Source organism: Ziziphus jujuba, chromosome 8 (genome assembly GCF_031755915.1).
Source record: "Ziziphus jujuba cultivar Dongzao chromosome 8, ASM3175591v1".
NCBI classification, from domain to species: Eukaryota; Viridiplantae; Streptophyta; class Magnoliopsida; order Rosales; family Rhamnaceae; genus Ziziphus; species Ziziphus jujuba.
In genome coordinates, this window is record NC_083386.1 from 10,810,237 (window position 1) to 10,827,624 (window position 17,388).

Below are 17,388 nucleotides of genomic sequence, written 5' to 3' on the forward strand. Positions count from 1 at the left end.
AACCAACATATGCATCCTTACCAAGCCAGAGAAACCTTAAATTTGGTAGCTTATTCTTGTTGAAGTGTGGCAATTTTGCCACTTGATGGTGCATGTCACCGAGTAGCATGCACACCTTGGTATCAAATCATTTCCTTTTATGAGTTTATATTTTTTTGTATGTTTTAATTTATGCAAGGTATATTTTGATAATGTTTTGTGCCTAAGTTATGTATGCAAAAGTATAGGCAAAATTATGCACAAAAGAGTAGGAATGTTATGCTTGAAATGCCTATGGTGCTGGATTCATAATTTCCAGCAACATAGTTCTACTATTTATCTTATATCTCAGGTTGCAAATGGAGTTTTGGGCTGAAATTTTGAGGGATATCTACAGACATATATAGAAGACTATGGTTCAAATTTCAGATCCAAATGACATGGGAAAGTCCATTTTCTATTCCAAACAGATTGCTGTATCTGATGGGCCCAGTATGCAGAGTATGGGTCAGTTTTGGAGCTGTTTGGCCCATGATCCGGTTCCAGAACTTTCCTAGCTCTTGGAACAATATTTATTGATGACCAAGGATGCTTCAAACCAAGTTTCATAAGCAGATACAAAGGGGAACTAAGTAGGTGAAGCTAGTTTGGTTGTTTACCCAAACTAGTTAAACAATAGGAACTTAGTTCAAAACCATGTGCCACTTTTTACTATATTTGGAATAGACATGTTGCAGCTGGTTTTTGACTCTTTTGTGTATGAAAAGTTAGGTGTTGACCATTTTATTTTTTAAATTTCAAATACTTTACTCATTTTGTAAGCTCACATGCTTGGCATGTGTGAACTAGTTGTAATTTCAAGCTTATATAGTAAAATGAATGAAATGGCTACACATCTAAGCCTCATTTTTCAAAAGCAACGTGGTCCCCTTCTTTTTATCTCTTCTTCAACACCTTAGAACACTCTAGGAACCCTAAAAACCAAAAAACACCATAACCAAAACCTAAAAACACAACTCACATACAACCATTCCCAAGAGCATCACCAAAAGCTTGCTTGTTGCTAACACTTCAAGCTAGCTTGCTCTTGGTCATAACCTTCTCACCCCAACAAAGTGGTATCAGAGCAAGGCACATTTTTGTGAGATTTGTGAGGTTTTTGGGCTGGTTCGTTCCTTGAGAGTGAAGAGATACTTGAAAGCACAAATATATTTTCATATTCCTTCATACTAGAAAGCACCATTCACATGGCTTCTTCAAGTTTTTCAACTCCTTCTCCTCCTATCTTCAATGGGGAGAACTACAACATTTGGAGTATCAAGATGCAAGCCTACTTGAAGGCTTATGGTCTTTGGGAGGTCACCATAAATCCCCAAGAACCCGAGCCTTTGAGACAAGGGGCAACGGTCAACCAAATCAAGCACCATGAGGGGAATTGGCTAAAGGTTTCAAGGCTCTCACCGCCATTCATTCTTGTATTAGTGATACCATTTTCACAAGGATAATGGCATGTGAGAGTGCCAAAGAAGCTTGGGACAAACTTCAAGATGAGTTCCAAGGGAGTGCAAGGACAAGGCAAATGCAAATCCTTAACCTAAGGAGGGAGTTTGAGACTATCAAGATGAAAGACAAAGAAACGGTTAAGGAGTTCACCACAAGGCTTCTTAATGTGGTGAATCAAATTAGGGTGCTAGGTGAAAGATTAAGTGACCAAAGGATTGTGGAGAAGGTGTTGGTCTCCTTGCCCGAGAGGTTTGAAGCTAAGATATCTTCATTGGAGGAGTCAAGGAACCTAAATGAAATTTCCTTGACCGAGTTGGTGAATGCCTTGCAAGCTACGGAGCAAAGGAGGAGGATTAGACATGAAGAATCAATAGAGGCTGCATTTGTGTCTAAACAACATCAAAAGACACAAAATCAAAAGAAGAACAAGCTTAAGGTCATAAAGGAGAAAGGTGAAACTAGCAAACCCGAGAGGAAGTCCTATGAACCTTGTCACCATTGCAAGAAGAAAGGTCATCATCCAAGAAGGTGTTGGTGGAGGCCGGATGCATTTTGCCATAAATGCCAACAAAAAGGTCATGTGGAGAGAGTATGCAAGACAAACAAGAAAGATAAGCAACAAGCAAATGTTGCTAAAGATAATGCAAGTGATAGTGAATCCGAAGAGTTGTTTGTTGCTACTTGTTTTAGTAGCATCAAGAATGATGAAGGATGGATCATTGATAGTGGAGCAACACACCATATGTCTCACAAGCATGAGTGGTTCACAAACTTGGATAGGAGCAGCCACAACAAAGTCAAAATTGGAAATGGAGCCTTGATGGAAGTGAAAGGCAAAGGAGATGTGGTGATACACACCACCAAAGGTATCAAAATTATCCATGATGTTCTCTATGTACCTTTTTTATGTGAGAACTTACTTAGTGTAGGTCAAATGCTTGAGAACAAATATGCATTACACTTCTCAAACATGACATGCACTATAGTTGATCCACATGGAAATGAATTAATGTGTGTTGGAATGAAGAACAAGAATTTTAGGTTGAATATGGATGAAAATGGTGCATCGGTTGCATTGAACACCAAAGTTGAGAACACCTCTCAACTTTGGCATAAAAGACTAGGCCATGCTAGCTTTAAGTCATTGGTAGGCACACATGAACTTGTTAGAGACATGCCATTGGTGGAGAAGCAAGAACATGTGTGTGAAGTGTGTCAAAAAGGAAAGCATACTAGGCTAGCATTTCAATCTTGTTCTTGGAGATCAAAGGAGAAGTTAGGACTTATACATTCGGATATTTGTGGTCCTATGAGTGTTCCATCCTTAAATGGCAGCAAGTATTTCATAACTTTCATTGATGATTACTCAAGAATGTGTTGGATGTATTTCCTTGAAAGAAAATCACAAGCTTTGGAGAAGTTTGTAGAATTTATGAAGTTAGTGCAAAATCAATCCGGTTGCACTATAAAGGTGTTAAGGACGGACAATGGTGGGGAATACACAAGTGAGGCTTTCAAACAACTTTGTAAGGATCATGGTATAGTTCATCAATTCACTACACCATACACACCACAACAAAATGGTGTATGTGAAAGGAAGAACCGTACCATCATGGAGATGGCTAGATGTTTGTTGTTTGAAAGTGGCTTGCCAAAGAAGTTTTGGGCCGAAGGAGTTAATACATCCATCTACATCCAAAATAGGCTTTACTCCAAGTCTTTGAGGAGTAAAACCCCATTTGAGCTTTGGTTTGGATATAAGCCTTCTCTTGATCATCTAAGGGTATTTGGAAGCATTTGTTACATCCTAGTACCACAAGAGAAGAGAGGAAAGCTTGATGAAAGGTCACAAGTTGGTGTTTTGGTTGGCTATAGTGATGTGACCAAGGGATATAGAGTGTATAACTTGGAAACCAAGAAACTTGTGATAAGTAGAGATGTGAAAGTTGATGAGGAAGCTAAATGGGTTTGTAGTAAGGAGGAGTTGGCTAGTATGGATGAAGACAATCGGCTTGAAGCTCATGATAATGATGAGGAACAAGGAAATGATGAAGGTGCTGCCCATGATGATGAATATGATGAGAATGAGCTAGAAATCTCCATAGGGGCGGATTTGGAGATTGGTGATGGTGTGAGAGGCACAAGACCTCTTAATGAGATTTATGAAAGGTGTAATGTGGCATTGAGTGATCCAATCAATGTCCATGAGGCTATGGCAAGAAAAGAGTGGAGACAAGCCATGCAAGATGAAATCGATGTGATAAACAAGAATGACACTTGGAGCTTGGTAACAAAACCGAAGGGAAAGAATGCTATTGGGGTGAAGTGGATCTTTAGGACCAAGTACAATCCGGATGGGTCCATAAATAAGCACAAGGCAAGGCTTGTTGTCAAAGGATATGCACAACAAGCCGGTGTGGATTATGGAGAGACTTTTGCACCGGTTGCAAGGATGGAAACCATAAGACTTCTTCTTGCAATTTCGGCACAAACGTCTTGGAAAGTATATCACCTTGATGTGAAGTCAGCCTTCTTGAATGGAATATTGAAGGAGGAGGTCTATGTTGTGCAACCCGAAGGTTTTGTGAAGAAAGGAAGTGAAGAGAAGGTATACAAGCTACACAAGGCCTTGTATGGTCTTAAACAAGCTCCTAGGGCATGGTATGCCAAGATAGATGGTTTTTTGACAAAGCATGGATTTAGGAGGAGTCCTAATGAGCCTACATTGTATATTAGGACTCATGGTTGCATGGTGTTGGTGTCTCTTTATGTTGATGACCTCCTAGTGACCGGTGGTAATGAGAAAGAAGTGAGCAACTTCAAAGGTGAGCTAGAATTGAACTTTGAGATGTCTAGCCTTGGAGAGATGAAATACTTTCTTGGAATTGAAGTTGTCCAATCATCCAAGGGCATCTTCATATCTCAAGAAAGCTATGTGAAGGAGTTGCTCAAGAAGTTTGACATGGAGGATTGTAATAGCGTTGCCACACCTATGAATGAAGGCACCAAGTTGGTGAAGGATGATAATTCTCCAAAGGTAAATCCTTCCATCTATAGAAGTTTAATTGGTAGCCTTTTATATGTATGCTCTACTAGACCGGATATCATGTTTAGTGTGGCTGTTTTGTCAAGATTTATGCATAGTCCATCACAAAATCATCTTAGTTGTGCAAAAAGAATCCTAAGGTATTTGAAAGGTACTAGTGATTTTGGTATATGGTACAAGGATGGCATGAATGAAGCTTTGCTTGGTTATAGTGATAGTGATTGGGCTGGTTCTTTGGATGATAGCAAGAGCACATCGGGCTACATTTACACTCTTGGAAATGGTCCTTTCTCATGGAATTCCAAGAAGCAACAAACCGTTGCACAAAGCACCGCGGAAGCCGAGTATATTGCTTGCTCAAGTTGTGCTAATCAAGGTGTTTGGCTTAGGAAATTATTGGAGGACTTGAGCTTGAAGCAAGAGGAAGCCACGGTAATATTGTGTGACAATACTTCAGCAATATCAATTGCACAAAATCCAGTCCAACATGGGAGGACCAAGCATATACCAGTCAAGTATCATTCCTTAAGGGAATTTGAAGCACGTGGTGAAGTGAAGTTGGAGTATGTGACTTCCGAGGAGAACTTGGCGGATATCTTCACCAAGCCATTGGGAAAGAAGAGATTTGAGATATTGAGAGGACTTCTCAATGTCTCATACAAAATTGCCAAGGAGGAGTGTTGAAGTGTGGCAATTTTGCCACTTGATGGTGCATGTCACCGAGTAGCATGCACACCTTGGTATCAAATCATTTCCTTTTATGAGTTTATATTTTTTTGTATGTTTTAATTTATGCAAGGTATATTTTGATAATGTTTTGTGCCTAAGTTATGTATGCAAAAGTATAGGCAAAATTATGCACAAAAGAGTAGGAATGTTATGCTTGAAATGCCTATGGTGCTGGATTCATAATTTCCAGCAACATAGTTCTACTATTTATCTTATATCTCAGGTTGCAAATGGAGTTTTGGGCTGCAATTTTGAGGGATATCTACAGACATATATAGAAGACTATGGTTCAAATTTCAGATCCAAATGACATGGGAAAGTCCATTTTCTATTCCAAACAGATTGTTGTATCTGATGGGCCCAGTATGCAGAGTATGGGTCAGTTTTGGAGCTGTTTGGCCCATGATCCGGTTCCAGAACTTTCCTAGCTCTTGGAACAATATTTATTGATGACCAAGGATGCTTCAAACCAAGTTTCATAAGCAGATACAAAGGGGAACTAAGTAGGTGAAGCTAGTTTGGTTGTTTACCCAAACTAGTTAAACAATAGGAACTTAGTTCAAAACCATGTGCCACTTTTTACTATATTTGGAATAGACATGTTGCAGCTGGTTTTTGACTCTTTTGTGTATGAAAAGTTAGGTGTTGACCATTTTATTTTTTAAATTTCAAATACTTTACTCATTTTGTAAGCTCACATGCTTGGCATGTGTGAACTAGTTGTAATTTCAAGCTTATATAGTAAAATGAATGAAATGGCTACACATCTAAGCCTCATTTTTCAAAAGCAACGTGGTCCCCTTCTTCTTATCTCTTCTTCAACACCTTAGAATACTCTAGGAACCCTAAAAACCAGAAAACACCATAACCAAAATCTAAAAACACAACCATTCCCAAGAGCATCACCAAAAGCTTGCTTGTTGCTAACACTTCAAGCTAGCTTGCTCTTGGTCATAACCTTCTCACCCCAACAATTCTCCAACACTAGCATTGGGTCCTACTCCATCTTAGACCAAGATAGAATCAATTTGGTAAGGCTTTGTGGAAGATGTATTAATCCTTGTTGTGGTAATTTCATCTGCCCTTGCAAACCTAATTTAGAGAGACTATGACATGAGGAAAGTGATTCCAGACTTGGAAATTCAGCTTCGATGCCGTATGATATAGGCATTTGCCACGTCCAAGCAAATACAACCTAATATTCAAGTTAATTACATCAAACCGTCTAAGCAATTATGTACTAACTAATCAAATTAATTTGATTTTTCAAGATAAGCCTGAGTATGTATTGTTAAAATATATATATATATATATATATATATATATATATGTATATATTATATAACTCATTATTGGTCCTCGGCTTCATATAAGTTCGAACTTTGCTGAAACTAAAATCATGTTAATTTTAGCAAGTATCAAAGCAGCAGGTCCTAGTTTCAATCCTTGCAATTTTTAAATCCTAATAAATTTTCACTTTCACATTTTGGATCCGCAAAACGGAATTTGTGATAGGAACAACGTAGATTATTAACCTATTATTAGGCCATCTCATATAAACTTGACCTTAGATCAGAGAGAGAGAGAGAGAGAGAGAGAGAGAGAGAGAGAGAGAGAGAAGGAAGGAAAAAAAAGGTCATTACTATCAACAATATTAACATGCACTGTGTTAATCTAATTGGAAATTAAAGTACAAATGTTGAAAAAATGAAGGGCAATGATAGAGCTTTTCAATACGCGTGAAATGATGATTAACATTAATAATTTAGTTATAAATTCTGTAACATACATATAACCATCTTTTTAGAATTGTCATATCTTCAATTAGATTTTTAATTTTAATTGGTTAATTAATTAAAATATCACTCATATAAATTGCCACTATCATATCATCTATTATATATTTTTCGATATAAAATTTTAAAAAATAATTTTATATATGTACGCGCAAATATATATAAAATGACATGTGAAACATCAATAAATTAATTTTATTAGTAATTAGGTGGCTTCAATAAAGATATAAATTGGAAAGAAGCTGAACCAAAATCTACATCAAATTGCCAAAAAATTAAACACGATGGAATCTTCTGTGGATTCGTGGATAAATGATTGGATTTATAGACTATTCAAACGATCACGTGAATACCAACAAAGTTTTAATTTGCTTATTCCAAAGTCCTCAAAATATCAATTAATTATAAGAATTATTGACAATTAATCCAATTGCTTTACCCACCCACTAAAAATAATAATAATACTAATCATAATATCCAAATAGATTAATTAAGAAAGTAAAAAGGTGCATTCCAACTTAGGTTGATCCACTAAAAATAAAAATTATAATAATATTATATGGAACAGGAACCTAGTGAATATATATTTGCTACTAATTAAGAGGCTGAAAAGGCGTGAGAGAGAATTGCACCTCTCGCATCATGTTGGAGATACAAGTTGATTTATACACACTTTTTCACGACCTCAAAAGACAAATAGGGGTCAACTCCCGTGAGTCTCCGGCAGTGTTTTTTCTAAATTTAGCTTTTGGAAAATTGAACATAAAGAAAAAGTTATTCAAGAATTTTCTTTTTAATGCTATTTTTCTTTTCCTTCCTTTTCACCTTTGCATAAATAAACAGAAAGCAATCCAAGCACTCATAATATATCTTCTACTTGTCCTGAATCCCGATCTCATGAGGGTAAGAATTGAGATCTCAGTCGATGCGTTTACACCTTGAAACGAGGACAAATTTAGAAAATAAATAACATTTTATAACCACACATGCCTCTTCTAATTGATTTAATGAATCAAGCTGTCAAAAATTTCAAAACCAGGAATATTTATAAAAAGTACAAAGTTGAAGTTCAAGTTGGGGAACTGTAAATGTTAAAACAGTTCAGATTTGTAGGGTATTTAAATTCTTGGCTTTGGAATTAGTCACTTGAGTTTTATTTGTTTTTACAATTCTCATAGAAAATCGTTCAGATCAAGAATTTATTTTTTTATTATTTAATGATCATCCAAGATAAGAGGATTTAACCGAAAAACGAACCATTTCCTAGAATAGGATTATGATACAATTTTCCCTCATATACTATTAAAAAAAAAAGATATGTGTGGGATACGCCGTAAGTTCAATTAAATTTATATTACAAGGGAAAAAACAAATAAAAGAGAGATGAGGGCTTCATGATCATTTTTTGCTTTTTAAACTCAAATTGGGGCAACGATGCTCCTATGTGAATACTGAATATACACCATTTATAACAATTAAAATAATGTTAATATGGTATTCAAGACATTGAAGCCCGAAAGGAGCACTCAACTGAAGCCATTCATCAAATTCATCCATGATCAACCACAATCCCTCTGAAGGTCATCATCACCCATGATCCACCACAATCACAAACCCTCTGAAACTGAAGTTTTCCTACTTCTCTGTAAACTTAGTTGAGCAAAAACATCAACAGTTTCCGTACCACTGACTAAGCACTACTTGCTATAACATTCCGGTAGCCTGAGAATTCAACGGAGTCAAAATGTCAATCCTAGTTCCCTCCTGTTGCTGCATTTGCTAGTCAACCAGGCAGACAAAGGCGGTGTTGGCATTACGAAGCATTAATATGATTAACCTCTCAAGCATGAACAAGGACCAGAGAATAGAACAGGCAAATTCTAGATTCCAAATGCCTCAAGTCAATCCTGCGACTACATTGCCATTTCAGCGTCCTACAAATAAACAAAACCATAGACCTAACATAACGTTTGCAGCTTCAATATCCATGCAAACAAGCATTTAACAATATTTTAGTAGCGATCAAAGGAAGACGGTCGCCCTGCCCGATTTGGACGATCATAAGGACCTGCCCTGTTCCTGTAGCTTTTTCCCTCATTCCTTCCTGGCCCTCGACTTCCATATCTGTCACTGCCACCTCGTCCACCAGCATCTCTATCATAGCCTCTATCTTTGTCATAACCATGTTGAGCGTACCGATCAGCACCACCATACCTATCACTTGCAAAACTCTCAGCTGGTGGGTACCTGTACAGTAACAGTCCAAATCAGATCATTGAAATAATTTTTGAGTCTGCAAATGCCCAATAGTCTAACAACCGATTCAAAACCAAAACAAATAATTAAAAATATTAAAACTACTTCCACTATGTACACAATGGCAGGAAATGGAACAAGCATTGCACTAAATAATGTGCCAATGTCATATTCAAATCCTTAAAATACCTGTCACCTATATATCTTTCACGACTCCCATATTTGTTCTCTGCTATCAAACCTATCTCTCTCTCCATAGAGCCCTCCATCATAAAGATCATCAATGTACCGATCACGATCTCCTCCAAAACGATCACCACGCCCACCAGCACCTCCATACCTAGAATGTGATGAGAATGAACCACCACCACCACCACCTTGGCCACCACCTGACGAAGGGCAATCTCGAGCCCAATGTCCTGGGCGTCCACACTTGAAGCAGTCATCTTGTCCTACAGACCTATCTCCTCCCCCATTGCTTCTTCTGCTACCAGACAAGTAGCCTTCCCTGTACCCATGGTCCACATCCTCACCGCCCATTTTTGGTGGGGCCTTGTTTACTGAGATTGTCCGATCACCAAACTCCCGTCCATGCATTTCCCTAATCGCATTTTCCATTCCCCGACGATCTGAAAACGTAATTTCAACCCTAATCCACGTGGACGGCCAGTATCTCTTTCCATCATGATCTACATATATATCACATTAAGGTAACTCAAGCAGGCAATAGCAGGTTGGATAGTAAGCAAGCACTAAATTTGTTGCAACATTATGCCAATACCAAGCATTAGCATAAATAGTAAGCAAGCACTTGCCGCAATGGTGATCAAACCAGCAAGTACATTTAATAAATGAATGACGGACACAAAAGGAAACAAGCAAAATTTCGCATGGAAAAATTAGATTTTTCATCACATGCATCAAGGGAAAATAGAAACCTTAGAACACCTAAATCCTGAGCTAGTTCTTCCCAAATTAAGTAAGTGAACATGTCAAAAAGATAATGTGCTCAGTCAGCACCATGAAAAAAAAAAAAAACAAACAAACAAACAAATTGACTAAGCAAATTTTGCATTAAGAGATGGCACTTCCTAAAATCTTCAAAAATAGAAGAAATTCCTATGATGGCATATTCATATAATGACTGTGAACGATGCAACAATGCAACAGTGCAGCTACCATTTTATAATTAAAGTTCAAAATAAAGGCAATGACCCTGAAAAAGTTGAATAATAACTTTCATCTATGGATGAAAAAGCTACATTACATATATACTAGTCACAGTCACAGAAACTAGCAAACAATAAGGTCTTGAACTGGAGCAACAAGAGCATAAACGAAGCAAAAATAATAATATTAATAATAAAATAAAATAATTAAATCCAAAATCCATTTTCAACAGAATGATGTATTGGCAGCTTGAGTCCACAGTTGATATTCATATAAAATTTTAGAGGTAATCTAAATCAAATAAACAGATAACTTACTTTCCGTGTCGGAATTTCAAGATGGAAAGATTCTAAGAAAAATCAGACAGTTCAGCAACACAGGTTAACTATCACCAGACAATATATAAGGCCTTTGATCTTATTTTTTAACAGAATCCATGATAAAAATCCAGCATAAACTGAAAACTAAACCACCAATTCGTTAAAAAGCTCCTAATCCTCAATCAATGATGTTCAACTTGAATTTGCCATTAGCAGTACATTCCACTGGGGTATAGTTATCTATCACAAAAGAACTTAAAACAAACGTCAATCATGGGTCCTTTTCCTAGTTGCATAATCAATCATCTTCAACAGAATCAGCAGAGTAAAGACATTTATTGCAATTATTGAGTCTTCTAATAATCAATTTAAATCGTATAGGAGGAAAAACATAATCAGGCATCGTTACAAATTGATTTTACTATAGTGGTTTATCATTATGCTCCAACTTTGTTCATAATTCTGCTGCCTTCATCAAATTTTTATCAACCAAAGGTAACCAAAGTGACTGCAATTATCAATCCATGTGGTCAAGAGAGTCTAGTATCCGCTCACAACCCCATAACTAATTAATTATGTTGGAAGATTCTATACATATGTGTTTGATTATGTGTTATTTTAGGTAGTTATGAGCTGTACAGATATTTAGGAATCAGTTTTATTTTATTTTATTTTTATTTTTAATTAAGGAGATTTATTACTTATTATGTATCCTAAAAAAGGCCATAAAACCTAATGTACAGAAATATAATAATATATCCCATTATTCACATTCTTCTATTTCTATTTTATATGGTATCAGAGCAGGCTAAACCTCTCTGTGAAAAAGTGCGGCGGTGTAAACAGTACCCATGTAAACAATAGTCTTACATGAACAGTAACCCATGTGAATAGTATCTTCGCATAAACAGTACTTTCCGCGTTTCTGCATTAAAAATGTCCGAAATCACATCCAATTTTCAGCCCCAGTCTTCTCAATCCGATTGCCCAGAATTTAGCTAAAATCCACCCTTTTCAGATCACTACAATCCGACTAAATGGTGACAATTTTCTCCAGTGGTCACAATCTGTTCGCATGTATCTCAGAGGAAGAGGGGAAATTGGCTATATCACAGGAGACACAAAGAAGCCCGATGTGAATGATCCAGCCTATGCTATTTGGGATGCTGAAAACTCCATGGTAATGACATGGTTGGTTAATTCTATGGCTGAAGAGACAAGGGCAAATTATCTTTGCTATTCTACAGCCAAGGAATTGTGGGATAATGTCTCACAGATGTACTCAAATTTAGAGAATCAATCCCAAGTTTATGAGTTAACTGTACAACTTGGAGATATTCGCCAAGGTGAGGACTTTGTGACTAAATATTTTAATTCTCTTAAGAGAATTTGGCAGGACCTGGATTTATTCAACAATTATGAGTGGAAGTCACCCGATGACTGCAATTACTACAAGAAAATGGTGAATGTTGGCCGAGTATTGAAGTTTCTTGTAGGTTTAAATGTTGAATTTGATGAGGTTCATGTCCGGATTATTAGGAGGAACCCGTTGCCCCCAATTGGTGAGGTATTTGCAGAAGTATGTAGAGAAGAGAGCAGGAGACAAGTGATGCTCGTGAAGAAGACTCTAAGTACAATCAGACCTGTGGAAGGATCAGCCCTAATTACATCCGAAGCCCAAATCAGTCAAAAGTCATTCCTAAATCAACGGGTTGGAGACAAGAATAACCTATGCTATGATTACTGTGGGAAACCTCGCCATACTCAAGAGAATTGCTACAAGTTGCACGGTAGACCACCCACTGGAAGGATGAGGAAATCTTGTGAATAGCGTTTACCCTTAGCAAACGAGGCAGAATCATCTCCGTTCAATAAAGAACAACTAGATCATCTTCTTAAACTTCTAAAATCCTATTCATCACCTAATACTCCTGTCAGATCTATGGCACAAACAGGTAGCAATTCTTTGGCACTCTCAGTTCTAGGAAAATCATATCCTTGGATCATAGATTCAGGGGCCTCTAATCATATGACAAGTTACTCTAACCTGTTCAGTTCCTATTATCCTTGTTCTGGTATTGAAAAAGTGAGAATAGCCGATGGTAGTTTGTCATCTATTGCAGGAAAGGGAAACATTAAAATTTATGAAAAAATTACTCTAAAATCTGTTTTACATGTTCCAAAACTTGCCTGCAATCTTCTTTCTATCAACAAACTATCTAAAGATACTAATTGCTCCATTCTCTTCCTTCCTTCCATTTGTATTTTTCAGGATCAAAACTCGGGGAAGATGATTGGAACTGCTAGAGAGATAAATGGGCTCTACTACTTTGATGAAACCGCTACTGGTAATAAAAAAGTTCATAGCCTAAGTAGTACTAGTTCAAACCTTGTCTATGATCAAGTTATATTATGGCATAAAAGATTAGGACATCCTAGTTTTCCATACCTTAAACATTTGTTTCCAAAATTATTTAAAGGAATTGATTGTTCGAAACTTCATTGTGAATCTTGTCATTTGGCTAAAGATCATCGAGTTTCATTTCCAATAAAATCTTATCTTGCTTCAAAACCATTTTATTTGTTTTATAGTGATGTTTGGGGTCCTTCTAAGGTTACTACACTTTCTAGCAAAAAATGGTTTGTAAATTTTATTGATGACCATACAAGGGTGTGTTGGGTTTACTTGTTGGAAAGGAAATCAGAGGTTGAACAAAGATTTAAAGAATTTTTTCTAATGATTGAAAACCAATTTCAAAACCAAGATTGGTATTTTAAGATTAGATAATGGGACTGAATACTTTAATAAATATTTAGGAGCATTTCTGACTGAAAAAGGTATTATTCATCAATCAACTTGTCATGACACACCACAACAGAATGGAATTGTTGAAAAAAAAAATAGACATCTTCTTGAGGTAGCTAGAGCCATCATGTTTTCTATGAATGTACCTAAATATCTATGGGGAAATGCACTCCTAACTGCTTGTTATCTAATAAATAGAATGCCATCTAAAGTTTTAAAATATGGAACGCCTTTACAGATTCTGAAAACCTTTTTTCCCATTTCTCAGATAACTATAGATCTTCCTTTAAAAGTGTTTGGTTGTATTTGTTATGTGTATATACCAAATGTTTTTCGATCCAAACTAGATCCTAAAGCTAAAAAATGTGTTTTCCTTCGTTATGCATCTAATAAAAAAGGATACAAATGCTTTAATCCAGTTACACAAAAGTTTTTCAGAGTATGGATGTACACTTTGTTGAGGACCAACCTTTCTTTCAAAAAAAAATTCTTTTCAGGGGGAGAACATAACAAAGGAAGATAATTTTTGGGAAACTTTACCTATTCAAAAAAAATTTGTACCTTTAATTATTTCTGATAAGCAAATACTGGAAACAATTGTTCAAAGAATGGAATCGAGTGATAGTACCCTTAATCTAAATACATTATCAAAAATAGAGGGAGAAGTACTACAAACAGATAACAATTCTCATCCTGAACTTTAGTTTTATACCAGGAAGAGGTTTCATAAATGTACTATTGTTCCAATTGTTCCTTCAGTAGAAGTCCAATCCAAATTTGCCGAGTGAAAGTCCTATAACTCAAAGTAAGTCTTCTTCTACTCATATTCCATCTCTTTCTAATAATGTGCCTAATCCATCCTCCTTAGATCTTGATCTCCTAATTGCATTAAGAAAAGATACCCAAGCTTGCACAAAACATCCAATTGCAAAATACTTGTCATATGAAAGATTATCACAAACTCATAAAGAATTTGTGTCTAGAATTTCTAATTTGTATGTGCCAAAAACTGTTCAGGAAGGGTTAGATGATCTGAAGTGGAGATTAGCTGTGATGGAAGAGATGAATGCTCTCGAGAAAAATAATACGTGGAGTATTACTAACCTACCTCATGATTAGAAGACAATTGGGTACAAATGGGTGTTTACAGTGAAGTGCAAAGCTAATGGGAGTGTGGAAAGATACAAAGCAAGACTCGTAGCAAAAAGATTTACCCAAACTCATGGTATAGACTACCAAGAAACTTTTGCTCCTGTTGCTAAAATTAATTCCATCAGAATACTTCTTTCTCTTGCAGTAAATTTCAATTCGCCACTTCGTCAATTCGATGTCAAAAATGCTTTCTTGAACGGAGACCTAAAGGAAGAAGTATACATGGACCTACCACCCAGATTTGAAGAAAGTCTTGGAAGAGGAAAAGTTTGTAGTTTAAAAAAATCCTTATGTGGGCTGAAACAATCACCAAGAGCTTGGTTTGAACGATTTGGGGATGTAGTAAGGAGGCACGGATTCTCACAAAGCCAAGCTAATCATACTTTATTTTTCAAGCACTCTACCAAAGGTAAAATAGCGGTTCTGATAGTGTATGTAGATGATATTATAATAATTGGAGATGATCTGTTCGAGATTAACAAGCTAAAGAATAAGCTTGAGGTTGAATTTGACATTAAAGACCTGGGAAAGCTTAGGTATTTTCTAAGGATGAAGTTTGCAAGTCCAAGAAGGGAATTTTCATCAACCAATGAAAATACATTCTTGATTTGGTCAAAAAAACAGGGATGACAGGTTGTAAAGCTATAGAAACTCCAATAAACCCAAATGTGAAGCTAAAAGCAGCAACAACAATTGAGGTGGTTGATCGAGAATGTTATCAAAGATTAGTGGGAAGGCTAATCTATCTACCACACACAAGACTTGATATAGCTTTTGCAGTAAGTGGCCAGTTTATACATTCACCTGGATCTACTCATTTTGAAGCTGTGTTCAAGATTTTGAGATATCTAAAAGGAACTCCGGGAAAAGAACTTTTGTTCAAAAATAGGAGCCATCTCCAAGTTGAAGCCTACACAGATGCAGATTGGGCAGGTGATATAAATGATAGAAGATCTACCTCAGGCTACTGCACTTTGATAGGAGGGAATTTGGTCACTTGGAGAAGAAAAAAACAAAATGTTGTAGCAAGGAGTAGTGCAGAGGTAGAATTTCGCTCTGTTGCACATAGCTTTTGTGAAGTGTTATAGATCAAAAGACTCCTAGAAGAGTTGAAGATTCCTACACCAGCACCTATTAAAGTCTATTGTAATAACAAGACAGCTATTTTCGTAGCTCATAATCTAGTTCTACATGATAGAACAAAGCATGTAGAAGTGGATAAACATTTCATCAAGGAGAAGATAGACAACGGTGTGATATGTATATCCTACAATACCCACCACGAGCCAAGTAGCGGATGTTCTTACCAAAGGACTTCCTAGAGGGCAGTATGAGAACTTAGTTAGTAAGCCTGTCATGAGTGATATATTCATGCCAGCTTGAGGGGGAGTGTTGGAAGATTCTATACATATGTGTTTGATTATGTGTTATTTTAGGTAGTTATGAGCTGTACAGATATTTAGGAATCTGTTTTATTTATTTTATCTTTATTTTTAATTAAGGAGATTTATTACCTATTATGTATCCTAGAAAATGCTATAAAACCTAATGTACAGAAGCATAATAATATATCCCATTATTCACATTCTTCTGTCCCAATTTTATAAATTAAAATTACGAGACCTTTGCAATAAATAATTCAAGACCAAGTACAACTGTATCCCCTGAAAGCATAGCCTAGAATCACATAGAATGAAGATTCTACCAGTGTAAATTTCTGTTAATCAACATTCCAGGTGATTCCTATTTTGCTCTTATGTGTAATAATCAAAGAATAGGACGAAAAACATCAAAAACACCTTGTGCCAATATCACATGGCCAGAAGTTTAGTGAACCTGATAAAGCATCATCACTAAATAATAGAATTGTAACCACCACAATACTAGAAAGCCAAAACATATATAGCATTGCACTGATAGTGCTAAAACTGGACTCTCTCATGTGCAATAGTAAACAACAGCATCAAATCCCACAGCAAACACAATTTCGGACTACTGGGGATAGACTAGTGTTCTAAATGAAAAAGATAATATAATTTGGTGAATGAGTCGACTAGAAATGGCAAAAAATTGGAGACATGATTGAGATGGAAAAACTGAAAATGAAGCTTTTAGGCTTCTTGATTAAATGAACAATAACTCTATCCAGTTTGTCCATAAAAATAGAAAATCCATCTTCACAACCCTAATCCACACACCAAGATCGACAATGACATTGAACCCAAACACAACCAACTACTAAACTCACACTCCAAAATAATATTAGCCCAATTGATTCTTGTTACAAGAAAGTAATAAATAAGTTCAATTAGCCAAAACCAAAGCTTTCATAACAAGGCAGAAAAGCAGGAATCTCAGCAATCATCCGGCCTCGAAATTAGTAGATGAGAGATTCTCAGTACCACCATGAAGGCGATCACTAACTCAGGCTAACTGCACCATAAGTATGCACCTAAACTTGACTCGGAGTCGTAGACCATTATACATGTAATACACAATTAAAAGGTTGATAATCTTGCACACCACTAGAACAACAAGAACAGTAATAAAGCGTGTGACATTAATATAAGGGGAAACAAGGAATACCACCAAAGCTAGCCATGTCTAGCTCTAATAAGAACACTCTACAAA

General features: G+C 36.4%; 1 protein-coding gene and 1 pseudogene across 1 annotated transcript; one reads left to right on the forward strand and one right to left on the reverse strand.

The window, feature by feature from the left end:
- Nucleotides 1-9,065: 9,065 nt before the first annotated feature.
- Nucleotides 9,066-10,189, reverse strand: LOC125421663 (glycine-rich RNA-binding protein RZ1C-like; annotated as a pseudogene).
- Nucleotides 10,190-15,383: 5,194 nt separating this feature from the next.
- LOC132805058 (secreted RxLR effector protein 161-like) lies at nucleotides 15,384-15,845 on the forward strand. The gene has a single exon (XM_060819815.1). The coding sequence runs from the start codon at nucleotides 15,384-15,386 to the stop codon at nucleotides 15,843-15,845; it is 462 nt and encodes a 153-aa protein (XP_060675798.1).
- Nucleotides 15,846-17,388: the final 1,543 nt, after the last annotated feature.